This window comes from Caloenas nicobarica, chromosome 12 (assembly GCF_036013445.1).
Source record: "Caloenas nicobarica isolate bCalNic1 chromosome 12, bCalNic1.hap1, whole genome shotgun sequence".
NCBI lineage: Eukaryota > Metazoa > Chordata > Aves > Columbiformes > Columbidae > Caloenas > Caloenas nicobarica.
In genome coordinates, this window is record NC_088256.1 from 15,071,299 (window position 1) to 15,088,405 (window position 17,107).

At 51.4% G+C, this 17,107-nt stretch overlaps 1 protein-coding gene across 2 annotated transcripts; it reads right to left on the reverse strand.

The window, feature by feature from the left end:
- Positions 1 to 829: 829 nt before the first annotated feature.
- FRMD7 (FERM domain containing 7) lies at positions 830 to 12,577 on the reverse strand. 2 transcript variants are annotated; one of them, XM_065643520.1, is made up of 12 exons: positions 12,521 to 12,577; positions 7,753 to 7,857; positions 7,338 to 7,380; positions 5,942 to 5,975; positions 5,138 to 5,235; positions 4,878 to 4,992; positions 4,530 to 4,677; positions 2,943 to 3,038; positions 2,489 to 2,652; positions 2,197 to 2,265; positions 2,036 to 2,111; positions 830 to 1,864 (listed from the first exon to the last, which is right to left on the reverse strand). In XM_065643520.1, exons 1-12 carry the CDS (start codon positions 12,575 to 12,577, stop codon positions 830 to 832), a joined length of 2,040 nt encoding a protein of 679 aa, XP_065499592.1. The 2 variants fall into 2 exon arrangements, with proteins under 2 accessions (XP_065499592.1, XP_065499591.1); XM_065643519.1 differs by having other exon boundaries at positions 5,942 to 6,020.
- Positions 12,578 to 17,107: the final 4,530 nt, after the last annotated feature.

A 17,107-nucleotide genomic window follows, 5' to 3' on the forward strand; every position in this document is an offset into this window, starting at 1 on the left:
AGATTTAAGCAGGGCACAGAGGTGCCTGTGCATGACAGCTAACAGGCCTAAGAAAAGCAAAGCTGTGCAATATCAGTCATTAAACCATGTCCCAGAGCTCACTGTGGGATGCTGCCAAGTGATTTACAAGCACCGCTGAGATGATTCTTGGGGACGGATAACGTTCTGAACTGACCAGGGAGAAGACAGAACAGTTTGCTTTGTCTCTGTCTCAAAGCATCCCAAGGAGCACCCCATGCATGCACCCTTGTCCTGGAGGGTCAGGAGCCCTCCCGTTGAAGGGAGGAGAGGCAGGATGGAGGAGATGTGCTCCATGCTGGGGCATTGGCCCTGTCCACAGGGGGGTCAGCTCCACCAGCAGCCTCCCCTGACGATCCTGATCCTCTCCAAATGGGCCTCAAACACCTTTCCCATCACTATGCTTCCCCGTACTTGTGAAAAATAGATGCTTACACTCTTCTGTGAGATTTTTTTTTTCTTTCTTTCTTTTTTCTACTTTCCTCCCTGATGAAGACTCCAGCAGCTGAACTCCAAAAGTAGCCAGCAGCCACCAGTGTGGGCAGGACGCAAGGGCTTTGCAGGGCTTTGGGAGAGCCCTGGCCCCTCTGGCTGGAGCAGAGACACACCAGCTTCCAAGTATGGAGCAGGGGGTTGAGTACTTCCAAACACTCCTGTTGTCCATTAGCACAGCCTCTATAGCTAAGAGCACTCACACAACACAAGCCCATCACAATGTTTCACAAGCCATAAACAGCCCTGCAAGCATCACCCTTCCGTGTCTCCAGGTCAGTGCTGGCCACCTGTGCTCCCTCCGACTGGTGTGAGGCACCTAAGTGAAATACCTGGAGGTCCCCCTGGAAGTCGCCTCTTCAGTGGCGCCTGTGACGAAGGACACCTCCTCATCCTCTTCATCCAGCTGGAGGCTGCCGGAGGACAGCCGGACCCGGGCCATGGGTGACCGCAGCACGCGGCCGTACAGGGAGCAGTAGTCGGCGGCCAAGAGGTCGGAGTCGGAATCGCTGGACTCAGTACTGCTGCCCACGTAGCGCTCAGCCGAACGTCGCAGCCCCAGACCTTGCTGGGCCGGCATGTGCCGAAAGACGCTCGTCTTCCGGCTGCTGAGAGTGGGGCACGGCCCTAAGGGCCTGAACTCCGAGCCGTAGGGGAAGCGGATGGTTTTCATGTCCGACTGGCTCCAAGACCGTTTAGGAGGCTGCTCCTGAAGGCCATAATCAAAGGAGCGAGCCAGCAATCTGCTCTCCCCAGTGGGGGCCACACTAGTGCCCGCTGCCATGCACACGGCTTCACGGTCAAACTCCCCAGCCCGGGTCCCGCTCAGGCTCCGCCGGGGGGGTTTTGCAGCTGCAGGGCCACATCCACCGGCTGGTCCTGCTGCATCCTCACCGGGTGCCGGTGCATGGCACGGGGGCTGCGGGGGTCTGTCCAGGTAGAAAAGGACCTGCGGGGCTGGGGCGACCATGGGTGGGGGACACGGCACATCCATGTACACCAGTGGCTGGGTGCTCACCTCCCGCATGTTGCCCACCGAGGTGCTTTTATTGTTCCCGGTGAACTGGCTGTGGGGCCGAAAGGATGTCAAGGGATTCCTGGCACAGAAGAGGTCAGAGGGCTCCCATGCTTGCTCCAGCTCCAGCTTGGCGTAGAGCAGTGGGAAGGCAGATGAGCTTTTGGAGTGAGGCAGGAAGGTGGGAGATGCTTCTGGCTTGGAACGCTCCAGCTCGGTGGCAAAAGTCACCTCCACGGCGGAGCCGCGGCGGCGGCTGTCTAGTGTGGGCTCGGAGGTGTGGACCCCGTTGGCGTGGTAGGGACCCCGGCTGCCGTAGGCCAGGCGCAGCTCCTCCACCTGCGCAGGGGCAGAGGGTGGGTGGGTGCCCAGACCCCTGGCTGGGCCGAGGGGCAAAGGGGCCAGCAGCAAGTGCCCAGAGCCCAGGCACTCCAGCCGAGCTCCACCAGCCGTGATGCCAAGACCCTCTCAGCCCTAGCGCTACCTCTCATTGATGCCAAGGGGACATACCTGCTTGGAGACGTCTGTCAGGAGGTCCGGGGAGGAGCGACACTGCCTCTCGTCATAGCGGGATGCATAGTGCTTTCTGCAGGGCCAAGAGCATGGGTGGGTGGGTGGGTGGTCAGGAGGATCCTGTTGCCCACAACTACCCAGGCACTTCCCCCCGGTACCTCTCGAAGGGCAGGCTCTTCATCTTTGCCTTCCTCCCGTGCTCCAGCAGCTGCCTCTGTGTCCTCCCACTGCAGCAATGGGAAAAAGGCATGAAGACCACTGTCAGCCCCAGCCCTGGGCATACCCACATCCCAGGGGAGGAGAAGGGATGCAGCAGGTCTCTCTGCGAAAAGGGGCTGTCAGGCATCATCCCCTCGCATCCAGCCAGGTCCAACATAAAGCAGGGGGGGCTCAGAGCCCTCCCAACACCCTCCCCATTCCCAGCAGTTTGGTTTTCCCCTGGGACTTCACCTGTAGCGGAAACTGGAGCCCTTGCTGCACAGAAGGGCTTTGGGCTTTGACTTGGGCTCTTCAGACAGCCTGAAGAAGGCATGGTATTCCACGCACGTCTTCCAGAAAGCCTTGCAGGCGTCGCGGCTCGCCATGGTGAACTCCAGCGTGTCCTTGCACAGCGCCTGCGCAGCCGGAGACAAAGCGTCAGGGCCAGGGGGCCGGGCTCTGCTGTTTGCCCTCCCGACCCCCCCAAAGCATCACACCGGGCTGCCAGCGGCTCTGGGCAGCGCAGTGTCACCCTGCTGGGGACATGGGGTTGGCACATGCCATGCTCGAGGTGGCAGCGGGGGAAGGAGAATCGCCCATGAGCGGCAGAAATGGATTTTAGTCACAACTGGGGACTGTGTGGCTGATCCTCAGTCCACCGTCACCTACTGCTGAGCCTGGCAGCTGCCTGCAGTGCGGTACTTACAGAGAGGTTTGCGTGGAGCTTGATGAGAAAATGCTTCCTCTTGAAACTCAGCTTGCGAATTTTGGACCAGTTGAACGTGTTGATCTTTGTATTGCCCTGGAAGGACAGACACAGCAGTTAAACCAGGACTGGGCGATTTAGAATAGCTGAAGTATGATGGGCCAGGTCCTGAGCTTGCAGGACACTGCATGAGAGCCCGACAGCTCAGTGCTGCTGGGGTCTGAGGAAGGGGAGCCAGGATTTGCTGGTTGACCCTCTTCTCCATCAGCTGGTCCCAAAAATGGGAATTGAGATTCAGGGCTTAACTTTGGCTGCTGAAGCTATTTGTAAAACTCACAGAGGTGAAGGCAGAGCATCCCATCCATCCCAGCTCAGGAGGCAAATGAGTTAATGCAATATCAGCCCCCCAAAATAAATAAGACCTTTCTCTCCTTTTCTGGAAAGCGTAGCAGAGCTCATCTCACTCTCATGCCTTTAGACTCAGCTTAAGCAGTCTGCAAGCACACCTTACTCTTCATTATCATTATGCATCAATTTGGAGACAGCTGCACAACACCACTATCAGGGCAGGACCAGCTAAAATTGCGTTACTCCACGCTGTGGCATTGAGACCCTCTCAGCTTTCTGGGAGAGCTCAGATTTTAGTAGGTTCACAGATACTCTAATCATGCATGAGGGGTGTTTATGGAGCCATAAATAATAAATAACCGGGTCTGGCAGTGCTAATTATGAAGAGCAGACCCACGGTTAAGGGTTTGTTGGTTTTTTTTTTTCTGCTCTGGCAAGATGTTCCCAGGTTGAAATTAGGCAGTGTGGGAGGCAAGCACTGCTTCACGCCGGCTGTGGGGGATGTCTGTATTTATTCTGCAGCTACGCCGTGATTACAGCGTTATGTAATTGCACAGACGTGAGGTGCCTATTTTCGATGGAAGATTATATGGTGAACACATGTGATGCAGCCATGTAACCTGTGGTGCTTACACGGGGGCGGGCACGGTGGCGCTCAGCCGGCGCGGATGGAGGTGGTGGGGCTGAGACCCGCAGCCATGCCCCAGAGCATAACCTCTGTGCCCGAGGCCCGCTGGGGTGCCCTCTTGTAGGATTTGGGAGGGTTTGGAGCACATGGAGAAAGGTCCCCCACCAACTAGAGGCGATGTCACAGAATCACAGAATAGTTGGGGTTAGAAGAGACCTCTGATCATCTAGTCCAACCCACCTGCTAAAGCCGGTTCACACAGGAATGTGTCCAGGCAGGTTTGGAATGTCTCCAGAGAAGGAGACTCCATAACCTCTCTGGGCAGCCTATTCCAGTGCTCTGGCACCCCCAAACTGAATAAGTTTCTCCTCATATTCAGATGGAACCTCCTGTGTTTCAGTCTGTGCCCGTTGCCCCTCATCCTGTCGTGGACACCACTGAAAAGACTCCGTCCTACCCTCTTGACACCCACGCTTGAGATATTTATAAGCATAAATAAGATCCCCTCTCAGACCCATCTCTCTCAGTCTTTCCTCATAAGATGCTCCAGACCCCTCATCTTTATAGCTCCATCCCTAGGATAGGCCACCCACCCTGAGCCCCGGGCTCACCCGCAGGACCAGCACCCCCATGTGCGTCACAGCCAGGTTGATCTGCGTCCCCTCGCCGTCGCTGGCGGGGTGCGGGCGAATCCCGTACATCTCCAGCTTCCTGGCCACGTCCAGCAGCTGAACGTCCGACTCGGCTGGCGTCTTCCCACTGAAGAGACAAATGCACCGGGAAGTGACAAGAGTGAGAAGGCAGCTGCTGAAACGGGCTGAAAAAAAGCCATTTTGGACGTGCACACGTTGGCATCACACGGACCCTGCAGCTGGCCCTGCCTGCTGATGGGGACAGCCCCTGGGCAGGTGCCCGTCGGGTGCTTTGGGTGTGCGGCCATGGCATGGCGCAGCCCTTACCTGTGTCTCCGGTGGTAGTGCATGATCTTGTTGTCCAGATACTCCTGGTTGGGAAGGTACCTGTGGGTCGCCAGGTGCTGCTGGTCCATCTCCTCATGGAAGTCACCCAGCTCGGCTGCGGGGGACATGAGGAAAGTGTGGGCGAGGCCGTGAGGGGTCACTGTGTGGGGGGAACCTGTGCTGCACAGCCAAAGCAAAGCCCAGTTGTCCCCCTCCCCGGGGAAGGGGCACCGTCCCTGCAGGCTCTCGCCTGCCCTTACACTGCAGCAGGTGGGAGACGAGCAGCACCGCGCTCTTGTCGCTGCAGGGCAGCCGCCCCAGTGCCAGGTCCTTCTTGATCTGGAGGGTGAAGAGGTACCTGTGGAGGGGGACAGGAGCTTACCCTGCTGGAAGATGGGCTCAGCAGAGCGCCGGCTGCCAGACTGAAGCGTGAGGGCCCTGCTGCAGGGAGCTGGCTGCCCACGCACCTCTCCCTGCGCTCACCCACGGGATGCAGGTCCATGAGGTCACGAGAGGAGCACACAGCCCCTGCAGAATGCTGCGGCTGGGCACTACCACAACCAGTATGTCCCAGCCAATGAAATGGCCATTAATAGGTTTCAGAGTTAACATTCCTTTATGCTTTGGCATGCATTTGCATCTCTACCGTTCTGCAGAAGCACTGTCTTAGTTTTATTCTTAGTTCCTGTTTGCAATGCTTTCTCTAAAACATAAGAGCTAACAATGTCATTTTTAAAAATAAAATTCTCCATTCAGAACACAGCTTGAGGCAGCAGCGAGACTGAACAGAGTCAGACTCGATGCCCAACTGCTAAAGCATTTGGCAGTAAACAAATTTCGGCCTCTTAAGATGGCTGATCCTTCAAGTGGATTTTGTTTAAAAACAGAGGATCAAGAGAAGATACTCTCTCGGGTTTTGTTTTGTAAAGTACAGAGCTCTTTCAGTACTTAGGATAACCACTGCTCACAGACAGGTTCAGGCAGATGAAGGAATTAAACATATACATCACAATTGCAAAAATACAGGACTGTGCAGTAAGAAAGTAAGAGAACAAGTATTGTACCTTGTCAGCTCTTCTCTCAGATGGCCGGGGTCCACTGGGAAAAATTTCACCATAAATTTGAAAAGAACCTCCTTAGGATCTTAAAACACAACATCTTCATAAGTTTTCTTTTACGTGTCTATTGAGAACATTTACAACTCTCTTCACACATGCTGTCTCCTTACAGAGTGGATTACTCTGGACCCTTACAAATCAGAGCTGGAAACCCTAAACATCAGGGACTCCAACCTGCCCCCAAAAACCAGCCTGCCCAGACCCCCAGTGTTACCAGTGGAAGCAAACAGGGAGTTGGACACCTAAATAATACTAAAGAGAAAATGCCACAGCAATTCTTTAAATTGCAAAGACCCCCTACCAGGAGGCGGGGTTCCATGGGGTGGTGCCAGGGGTGCTGGTCTGGAGCATGGCCAGAGCCCCAGTGTAGTTACCATCAGCGGGGCTGTACATTTAACTCAGCCCTCCAATCACTTGGCATGCAACAGCTCCATAGGAGGCTGTTTGGGCAAAGCTTTTTCGCAGGATGAGTGAGAGCAAGTGGCCAAGCCCAAGGCAGAGAGCGTGAAGGGAGGGAGGCAATTTTGTAAGCACCGACTGTCCCACGGCACCGTGTGATGGCTCAGAGGCTCTGGAGGAGCAAAACCTTACAAGAGCAGGCCAGAAGGGACACGGAAAAAGAAATTGGTGCCTGAAATAGTCCCACTTCTGGTGCAGCCAGAAAGTGGGGGCTTTTTATCAGGCTTTCCTCTTATAAGGAAATTAGTGCAAACACTGTACTGCAGCCTCCCAGTGGCAAATACTGAGCATGTGGCCTCATGCTTTTGATCACCTCCTAGTCATCACATATTTTGGGAAAAATATCATTTGGTTCATTGCAGGAGTGGAAACAGTCATAGGCTGAAAGGGGCACAGCGTTAACATCGGCTGTGGCCACATCAAGGGATGCTGAACCTGAATTCACATCAGGATTCGCAGCATCTCCAAGCCTGTGAGGCACGGGGCAAACCCTGCTCCACGCAGGGCTCACACCACGCAGGCGTCTGGGCTGCCGAGAGCTGCGAAGGGGCAAGGAGGGTGAGCAGGGAGCGATGCTGCTGCCTTGCCATCTCAGAAATGCATACACATGGCCCTGCTGCTCCACCAAGCTGGCAGGTTGTTAACAGCTCCAGCCTAAACCGGTGCAGATACCAGATTGCAAAGGCAGCAGTGTTTCTAGAGGATTTTATATGGACTGGGGTGTCCTTGCAAATAGTCCTGTCCAGCCTCACGCTACAAAATGAGCTCAGGTAAATGCTGGAAACCAAGCCTCCATTCCCAAGCAATAAAGGCTGCAGGAATGTCCCTGCACTAGTCTGTCACTGGCAGTGATTTAGAATCATTTTATTCTTGAAATACTTACTTTTTACTTGCTTTGTTATGGGTTTTAGTGGCTCTAACCAGACCTGAAAAAAAAACAAGGAAGAACTGGGTGAATAAACAGTACAAGAGACAAAGGGAATAAAAGCAGCATTATCATGCTAGAGTGCAACACAAAAATGTTGGCCAGCTGTGACAAGCAGTCCTGCTGATGGCTACAGATAAACCATCGCTATCACCGTGGCTTTGCCAACCAGCTTGTGGCTCCCCTCCTAACACCTACTTTCAAGGGGTTTTTGGCATTGTGGCAAATCCTTCCGTGGAAATTTCCCATCTGGTATTTCAGGGAGGTGCTAGCAAGCCCCCAGCCATGCGGGCGGTTGCTGTGGGGATGGGGTCACAGCACAGCAGGACAGCACAGTGCAGCACTGGGAACCCACGCTGCAGCCTGCACTCACGTGGTTCCCAGCCTGGCTGCAAAACTCCAGCCCGAAGTACTCCTTCTCCACAAGGTTGAGGTGGCTGCAGGCGAGGTTGAACAGCCCTTTTCCGCAGGATTTTTGCTAGCAAAAAGCACACCATAGAAACAGCAAGTTAGGCAATGCTGACAGCAACGGTGATGGGATTTTGGTGAGATGGGGAGAAGTTTTAGCTCCTTGCCTTCACCCTGAGAGGAGCTGTGGGATTTTCCTGATTCCCAAAACCTTACTCAATAAATGCTGCTAGTTTCAGCATGTGGGAAAGGATGAGTGCACTCTGCTTTCCCCTTACCTCTGCTCTTGGAAATCTGACTCCTTCTCATCACTTCTCTCCTTTTTAGTAAACCGGAAAGGAAAGGAATCTTGCTTTTGGCTCACCTTTTGCAACCATCACTGTCCAGGCAGCTTTATCCTTGGCAAACCAGTGAGTGATCCCGAGGACGAGCATCTGCCTGACCCAGGGATGGCCATGGCAAACGTGCTCTGTTAAGAGCAAAGGGGAGCACAACTCAAATCTGTACAGTCAGTCCATGTGCCCCAGCAGCCGGTGACCAAATTGCTGGGGACAAACTACTATTATAGTTAATAGTAATTAACAGCAAGAGGACCCTGCAGAGATCCTGTGCTTTGGGCCCTAGGACATCCACGCATTTTAGCAATATTAATTAAGTGGCACTACATGCTGATAAAGGAGGCCAGGCTGTAGTTATTCCCAGTAAACAGAAATACTCAGAGGGTGTTTTGCTTGACTTGTTGCCGTGCCGTGTGGCATGGCTGGGGAACAACCCAGGGGGCCTCTGGCTTTGGAAAATGCTCCAGAAAGCACCAGAAATGAACCTGGGAGTGACCCACCCCAGCAAAAACCCTGCTACTCCCTTACCAGCTTGTGAAAAACAGACCAAAAATGAGCATGGGTTAGTACAAAAGCAAGCCAGAGCAGAGAGGTCAGGTTAGACAGCTGCTAAATTATGGCATTTCGGGTGATGGAGCCGAAGGCAGGCTACAGCTCCCCGTGCCAGCGGCTGCTCCCAGCTGGAACAGGAGGGACCCCGGCTGCCGGCGGTGATGCACGCTAATAACCACCTTTCACAGCTTCTGGGATGAAATTGCTGGCTCCGTGCAGAAAGGTTGCTGAAAAGTGACAGCATAATAACAGTATTCGCTCTGCAGCACTCCAGGTTCTCCTCAAAATTACTAGAGCACAAGGGTAATTAAAACAATTATAAACGTTGATTTCCAAGCTAGAATTTTCTAGCATGAAAGGCCTTGGCCTTTGTCAGGCAGCCAGACAAGACAAGCATTTCTTACCACATTATTACCCACCATGACTGCTGGCAGCGACCCGCTCTCCTCCAAACCCAGCATTGCCCAGGGCAGCGGAGGTGAATGGCTCCATCCCCGGGAAAACCTGCTCACCGGGGATCCGCAGCCCTGTGGTGCAGGGGTAGTTTAAAAACAGTGGCTTTCTCCTTGCAGAGCTGTGCTTGCAGGTGCCCCATCCCAGGTTTGTGGGGTACCGAGGCCCCAGCCCACGTTACTGCAAGCACCAGGCTGCGGTTGTGCTGGGGACAGCATCAGTTGAGAGCAGGTGGCTGTGACAGAGGAGCACAGTGCAAGGCAGGAGCATGATGTGGGGCTGGGCACCCCACATCCAACCCTAAATGTGCCTTTGATGATGTTGCAGGGCCAAGTTAGCACCCACCGGCAGAAAGTCCCATGCAGAAGACGATGGGAAGGAGATGCTGCACTCGCCCCTCCTCTCCATGGTGGAAGCAGCTGGGACTGTAAGGAGGGTAAGAAAGCAAGAGACACATCCAGAGGGAGACAGCAACATGTGTGACACGCAGGGACACACGCACTCGTCCCCAATGGACAGCCTGGCAGCGCTTGTGCTCCAATGGCACAGCCACATTTCTGCAGCATTCCCCGTAGCATTGTCTGCTGCAGCCGGGTTTGTGGTTTTGGGGGCAGCGACAGCTCATGGTGTGATCTTTCCCCACCCCCTCAGGCGCTGGCCCCCAGCGCAGTTCTCAGGCTATGCTATAAAACCAGAGGACAGGACTGTCAAAGAAATGCAATAGAACTTGAAAAAAAAAAAAAAATTATACAAAACTCATTTTATCTTCTTCGTGGCGGCAGCTGACGTGCAATACCATGCACTAAAAGCCACCAGCCCCGACACTCCCCATGCCCTCGCTGGACCAGTTTGCATGCAGCCAGCTCTGCACCCCTCCTGTCCATGAATTCCCACCTTTATTCATCATAATGGATGTGAGATCATGGGAGACTTTGTCCTTCTCTCAGCCTCAGCAATTAGTTCTTCTGGGCTTGTTTGCTTTGCCTTTTCTTTTTCCTTCCTACTTAATCTTGCCCTGTAGCCAATTCCACTAGCAGAGATGCCCAGGCTTTGTCTGACCAAGCTGCAAAGTAGTTTGTCCTTTCTGTGATGCTCTGGGAGGGTTCCCAAGGCTGCCCAGGCTCATGGCTGCCTTGTTTAAACCTTTTCCAGAGATAAGAGTGACTCCACGGGCAAGAGCACATGCCAGGTCACAGTTCTAGGTATGTGGGGAGGAAGGATGAAGGGAGGTAACTTTGCAATATCTCTTCTTCGGGACAGACTTTTTAGAAGGGCATATTATGACGGGACAAGGGGTAATGATTTTGAACTAGAAGAGGGGAGATTCAAGTTAGATATGAGGAAGAAAGGTTTTAAAACGAGGGTGGTAAAACACTGGCCCAGGTTGCCCAGAGAGGTGGTGGATGCCCCATCCCTGGAGACATCCCAGGCCAGGCTGGACGGGGCTCTGAGCAACCTGAGCTGGTGCAGATGTCCCTGCTCGTGGCAGGGGTTGGACTAGATGAGCTTTGAAGGTCCCTTCCAGCCCAATCTGTTCTGTGATTCTATGGTTCTTGGTGCCAGACAGCATCACAGGCTCACCTGTGGCCGGGCACTGGGGCAGGGGATCCCAGTGTTCTCCCAGTACAAGACGCTGGGCTCACTGGCACGGCCGGCAGTGTCCCACAGAGGCCCCATCCATGCCATGGCTCAGCCCTGGGGAGTTCAGCAGGGAGGGTACAAGGGGGGACATGCAGAGATGTGCCAGGCCCCCGCCTTCCCACACCCTGCATTCCCGTGCAAAACCAGACCTTGCTGCTCGTGCCAGCAGCAGCCATCCCCACGTGAGGCAGGTATAGATACATAAGTCGAGCACGAGGCGCAGGAGGAATCAGGCCCAGTGCATTTTCTCTCTTTTGTCTTTTTCCCTCCCATTATACTGAAGTATCGCATGTTGAAAAGAGCTTTCCAAAGTCAGGAAAGGTTTAGGAAGAGTTGCTTGAAATATCTGCTCAAAACTTAGCCCAAAGCGGTCCTTTTATAATGAAGTCGCTAATTCAGCTACTCATTTATCGTATCCATACAGCATATCAAATGCATGAAATGCCTAAAAGGGGTTTCCAATACTGTTCCATGCTAAAAAAAGGAAATGACCAGGAGTTCCTCTAATGGAAGCTATTTGCTGCAATAACATGTCATGCAGAACTATAGTGCTGTAAGTGTTTTGGGCAAATAAGAAAGCAGAGATGGAAAAAAAGGCAGCAATATTGTACCAGCAGCATCTTTCAAATCGTCTCTCACTATGCTCTGATCTAACCAATAAGGGAAAAAAAAGTTAAAATTACTAGTCTCATTTTTAGGCTGACTCTAGGTCTAGGATACATTAATTGAACTAAATCAAACAACTTCCATACTGTGCCAAGTGATGGAATTGCTTTACAATCCTCTTTTGTGCAAAATTGCTATAGCAAAGAAACCAAGCAGTATGTCTGAGACCAAGCAGTTCTCAAGCTATGCTATAAAACCAGAGGACAGGACTGCCTAAGAAATGCCATAGAACTTAAAAAAAAAAAAAATTTATACAAAACTCTCTGGTCCCATAGGAGATAGTAAATACTAGGGCAGATCTCCTTGAATTAGGTAATTCAGCTTCCTACTGTGATTATCAAATCCTAACCAACAGTAAATGCTCAATCACACTTGTAAGAAGCTGTGTTCCTAACACAGTCAAGATATATCTAGTTTCATTTATCTGTATACATATATAAATCTAATACCACAGTTATTAATACTTAACATTTAAAACCTATTTCAGCGTTGACTAAATGTGAGTTATTAATGACAGTGTGTTGTGGGACACTATCATGCAGAAAATAAGATAAAGTGAGTTTTTTCCTCTGCTATTCTCAAAACCACAGTTTTCTTCTCCAGCTGAATGTTTAGGAAGGGATGTACACAGATGTTTCTCACCAGGGTGGTTTGGTTATATATTCTATTTTTATTCTGTTCCCAGATTTTTCTGCCTTGATGAATGCTTATACTGGCAGCCAGATAAACAACAGAAGAACTCAACACTTGTCAAGAACATCAGCTCATATTAGCCAGTTTCCAAAAGATGACACCACGTAAGTAAAAGCCATTCCTCCTTTGTTATAAACAACGTTAATAAGACAGGAGAGTGTTGATGCTGAAAGGCACTTAGCAATCAGCATTGTAACCTCTTGTTTTGGAGTTGAGGTTCTTTTGCTTTTTTTTTTTTTTCTTAAAAGCGGAAAACTAGAACCTATCAGAGACCATGCAATCATTCAGAGCAGCAATGACTTCAATAATTAGCACCAATCGCCCCCAAAACCCAACAAAACAAAACACAAACCCACAATAAAAACCAATAGGAATATGATACCCACTTACATCCACTACAAAGATCTTCTGGGAGTCATCCAGAAACTGGACTTTCAGGTGCAGCATCCTCGAGCATGTGGCTGAGCGTGCGGCGGGTGCGGGAGTGCTAGCGGTGTGCGCGGTGTGCCAGGAAGGCAGCCCTGACTCCTCTTGCACACATAATTTCCCTCTCAGCTGGATGGAGAAGGCTGCAGTCACAGACGTGGAGTGGAGGCTGGAGCAAAGGAATTGAATGCCTAAAAAACAAGTTAAAAAAAAAACCAAAAAAACAAACAAAAAACAACCAACAACACGATACGTTCCCTGGTTTAAATATCACGGCTGCATTAAAGGATATTTCCTTCCTGTGAATTATGGGTCTATTAATAGGGCGAAAGGCTGTGCAGCAGCTCTGCAAGAGTGGCACTAACAGGGCTGAGATAAATGTTGAGCTTTTCCAGCTGGCGATGAGCAATGTGAGGGCAAAGCAAACCCACGCTTCGGACCACGGGGCTGGAGGGGAAGAGCTGAGCGACTCTGCCGCTGAAGTCAACCCAGCAGCCAGTGTTACCCATTCTCTGCTCTGGCTATGTGCACTCACAGAGCAGCCATGCTCGCTCCATGCGGCGGGCACATAAGGTCCTGTCTGCTGAGCAGATGAGTGCAGGCTGGGCAGACAGGCTGATGTACTTCACAGGACACTGGGAAGTGTTCCAAACTGAACTTGAAATCAGGTGAGAGTCCTTCCTGTGGAGGCAGAGGAGGACCTGTTGCTCATTCTCAGTTGGCACCCTGGTTTGGCAGCTTAGTGATGCCTCACAGGCTTTTGGGACAACCTGGCTCTTGGTTCGCACCTGAAAAGCCCCACATCTCCACCCACCAGCTCATCTTCCCAGTGCCAGAGCCAGCTGCCCACCCTCAAAATCCCCCAGGGTTCAGCCTGGGATGGGCTGGGCGGTGGGTGCCTGGGGGTGACACTCACCTGGTGTCCCTGCCCCAGCTACTGCAGGGCTGCAATGAGCTGCCTCACCTCTCCAGCTGCTCTTGTCCGGCACAGCTTCCCCTCCCTGAGCATTTGGATGAAGGCAGCATTTGGATGAAGGCAGCATTTGGATGAAGGCAGCATTTGTGCAGGAGCCCCCACTTGCAGAAATAAATGCACTGAGTAGTGCAAAAAGGCAGGTGCTGGACTGTCGTAGGGGATCGTTATCGCTGCTGGAAAAAGTCACAACCGCACACGATCCCGTAGGACCCAGAGCGATAGAAATGCATCTCAGCAAACCGAAAAAGCCACACTGAGTGCTGCAGAGATTATGCTTGTTTCTCCTTTTCCAGTTTCCACTGAAACATGCACTGTAAGTCACTCCAGGCCATTTGCTGTGGTCCCTCTTACACTTCCAAAATATTCTTGGGGATATCAGGACAGAGCCTGTCAGGGCATGCACATAGCTTGCCATCTGGGATGCAGAGACGAAACATGTAGAGTTTTTTTAGCTACAGAAAAACTTGTTAATCTTCTACTAACTGGGGTGAAAAAGCAGCATAAAAGTCAAGGCAAATCTGCTTTTCCATGTGAAAATACTCCACAAAGCAGCTGAGCTCATCTTCTGCCAATGGCCAGGAGGGGCTGGCTGGACCCAGCGTGCAGGCGCTGCTGCCGAGGACCAAATTTCCAGAGCTGCCCTTGGCCCAGGGTCTGAGCTCTTTGTGTCATGGGAGAAGGGCGGTGTCACACACAAACCATCCGGAGGGGCTGAGTGCACTCTCTCTCTGCAGTTTTAGATGTTTGTGCTGTCATACATCAACAGGCATGGAGGAGAGAGCAGCAGTCCGGCGAGCAGCTCACACGTCGCAGGCACGGCTCTGCCACAGCTGCACTGGACCAGTGGGAAGGATGTCTGGGGATGCGATGGAGGAGCCCTCAAACCCCAGAAGAAACCAAACCTTGCTACCGTGCCTGGCTTTTCTGGCACGCTGGGGGCACCAGCCCTGGGGTCCATGGATGCTATTAGAAGCTGAGCATGAGCCAGCTGGGTTGTGGGTGGAAGAAAAGGGGTTTTTTTCACTACTGTGGCAAGAAGAAAGGGGACAGTTTGGGGTTTATCAGGGCCTCTAGCCACCCTATAGAGGCATTGATACAGAGAGTGTGGATCCAGCAGAGGCAAACAAGGTAGATGAGGACTTTTTCAGAGCAGGAAAGTAAGGGAAGGCCCAAAGAGATGTGACCTGGGGATTGTTGCTGAGATCAAGTGAGATCCACCCCCTCAGCAGATGACACCCATTTAACCCCCACCCATCTCCTTCCTTCTTCTGGAGGGGACTTTGGGGTCAGACAGAGCAGGACACATGGGGAGCACCAGCAATCCTGGCTCCAGGTCAGTGCTGACCTCCAGCCGGGCACATGTGTCCTCCTTATCCACAGGGGCAGGGAATAACATGAAAATGGTGCAAGAAAGCATGGAAAAGGTAAAGGGCAAATGCAGCCGTACCAGCAGACAGAGAGGAGATACTGAGCAGCAGCAGTGAGAACTGCTGCAGAGCTGTTTGCTCAGCCAGCTTGGCCCTTGGCTTTTTAATACTCTGGACCCTGCTACCACAGAAGGTGACATTATGAAGCAGCATTTTTTCTCCAGTTTTCCCCAATCCTACCTAACAACATTCCACCATGGTGCCTCCTCATCTCGCCAACATTCCCACCAAGAGCTGTACTTACAGCAAGGTAACATGACAAATATTATTCACTTGCCGAAAGCAACTCCACAGACACCTCAGTGCTCATCAGCACTCATAACTTGTCTGCAAAACTGGATGAAACCAACAGGAGGGGAGCAGCTTCTGTGCACGAACGCTGGCAGGAGGAGCGAAGGTGAACACCCATAGCATTAGACTGTAGATTAAGACAAGTTTAAAGAAGAATTGCACTGTCTGGCGGGCTCCTACCAGGTGATTCCAGTGCAGCTGATGACACAATTTCATGCTCGCTGCATATTCAGCTGGTGAGGATTACATGATAAGCAGGGACAGAGGTTTAGGGAGAGGTCTGGCTGCTGTGCAGGCAGGTATCCCAGCAGAACCAGCAGACCCCAGTTCAGTACCACTTGCAGGCACATGTGTGGGAGCAGAGCAGGACCCTGAGGTGGAGAGAAGCATGGTGGCGTTTCAGCTGCTGGACCCGGCTGCAATAATAATAAAAGAAGAAATAGGTTTAGCTGAGTTTAAGCACTAAGCCAAATTAATAGTCAATCGGGCTTATCTCATGTTTTTGGGTCTTTGTTTGTTTGTTTGTTTAGTAGGTTTTCGATGCTCAAGGAAGCAGAGCTATATCAAATCTTATTCTTGTGATTATATTCTTCTTTCAGCTTCAGCAGCTGAGGTAAATGGCTCTTTTTACCTACCTGTAATAACAGAGTAGGAAATCATAAATAACCTTGATTATGCACAAAAGTCTCCAATACAATTGCAATTCCATACACCCCATAGACAAATTAACCCCATAGACAAATTAATTAAGTGCAAAACTTTCTTTAAAATCCTATTAATATATACTCACACGGTGCTACCGAAGTCCTGAAATATAAATTTATTTCCATTTCTCTTCTGTTTTCAACCTGTGCAGAACCGTGTGCACATTCCAGAGCACAGCCCCATCGCCAGGACAAACCAGATCTTTGCTTCCCAGCTCCCTCTCGTGGTGCTTGTGTCCAACGAAATACAGGTGACAATTCAGTTCGCAGGGTTGAGCAATTCAGTACAGCAATGAATAACACAATCTAGTGTTCATCGGTGTATATTGTTGACTTTTCTTCCTTTTTCAGATTTTATATGCTCTCTGAAACTATCACCAGGCACTGAAGCAGTTTCCTGTAAGCAAATGCAAATGACAGCACAAGCTACACAAGAAACCAAACAACAGCCTGACTCTGGTATTATCCAGAACACATTCTCTCATTTTTTAATATGCTAGTTGCGTTCTGTTATTGGCACAGCTATACGAAAAGCACTCCGTGATGTTTAATTCAAACAGATCACTTCCAAGACACGAGAAAGCCATTTATACAGAAAAAGAAAGCTGCAGGGTTGTATTGAGTCACAGGAGTGCCGATGCCTCCAGACTCAGGCACCTCCTGGCATTTGGTCATTTGCAGGTAGGGAGATGCACCTCACATCATCTGTGTAGCAGTGCAAAGCACAGGACATGTATCTGCTGTCCTTAATTCAAGCGTGAACTGTTCCTGCTCTACTTGCACATCCCCACACCAACAAGCCGAAAGCAGCATAAGCTCACCTGCAACCCCGCAGTCCTGCCAGGAGGTCTCCACGTGCCCAGGATCTCCGTCCTCACCAGCACTGTCGGGAAGTCAAACCAATCTACCCCCTCCCTAATGCTCTCCATGAGCCATGTGCAGATATTTCCCAGGTTCTGCCTCAAGGGAAAAAAAATTACAGACCCCCACGTACCGCACTGCAGAAATCTGACTTGACAGGTGGGCAGCATCTGCTCTTCTGCTCACACAGCTCTGGCAGCAGGGAGTTACAAGACTGGAAGGAGCAGCAACTCTTCAGAAGGGAATTAAAGGCCAGGATGGTGAAAACCTTTGCTGAGCATCATCAGGAAGG

Excerpts from the sequence above, each read along its gene's own strand:
- FRMD7 (XM_065643519.1), bottom strand. The coding sequence starts at position 12,577 with ATGCTGCACCTGAAAGTCCAGTTTCTGGATGACTCCCAGAAGATCTTT. Across the intron at positions 7,381-7,752 it reads GCAGCCAGGCTGGGAACCAC|GTCTGGTTAGAGCCACTAAA; the intron begins GTGAGTGCAGGC and ends TTTTTTTTTCAG. Across the intron at positions 2,266-2,488 it reads GGCTCCAGTTTCCGCTACAG|TGGGAGGACACAGAGGCAGC; the intron begins GTGAAGTCCCAG and ends CCATTGCTGCAG.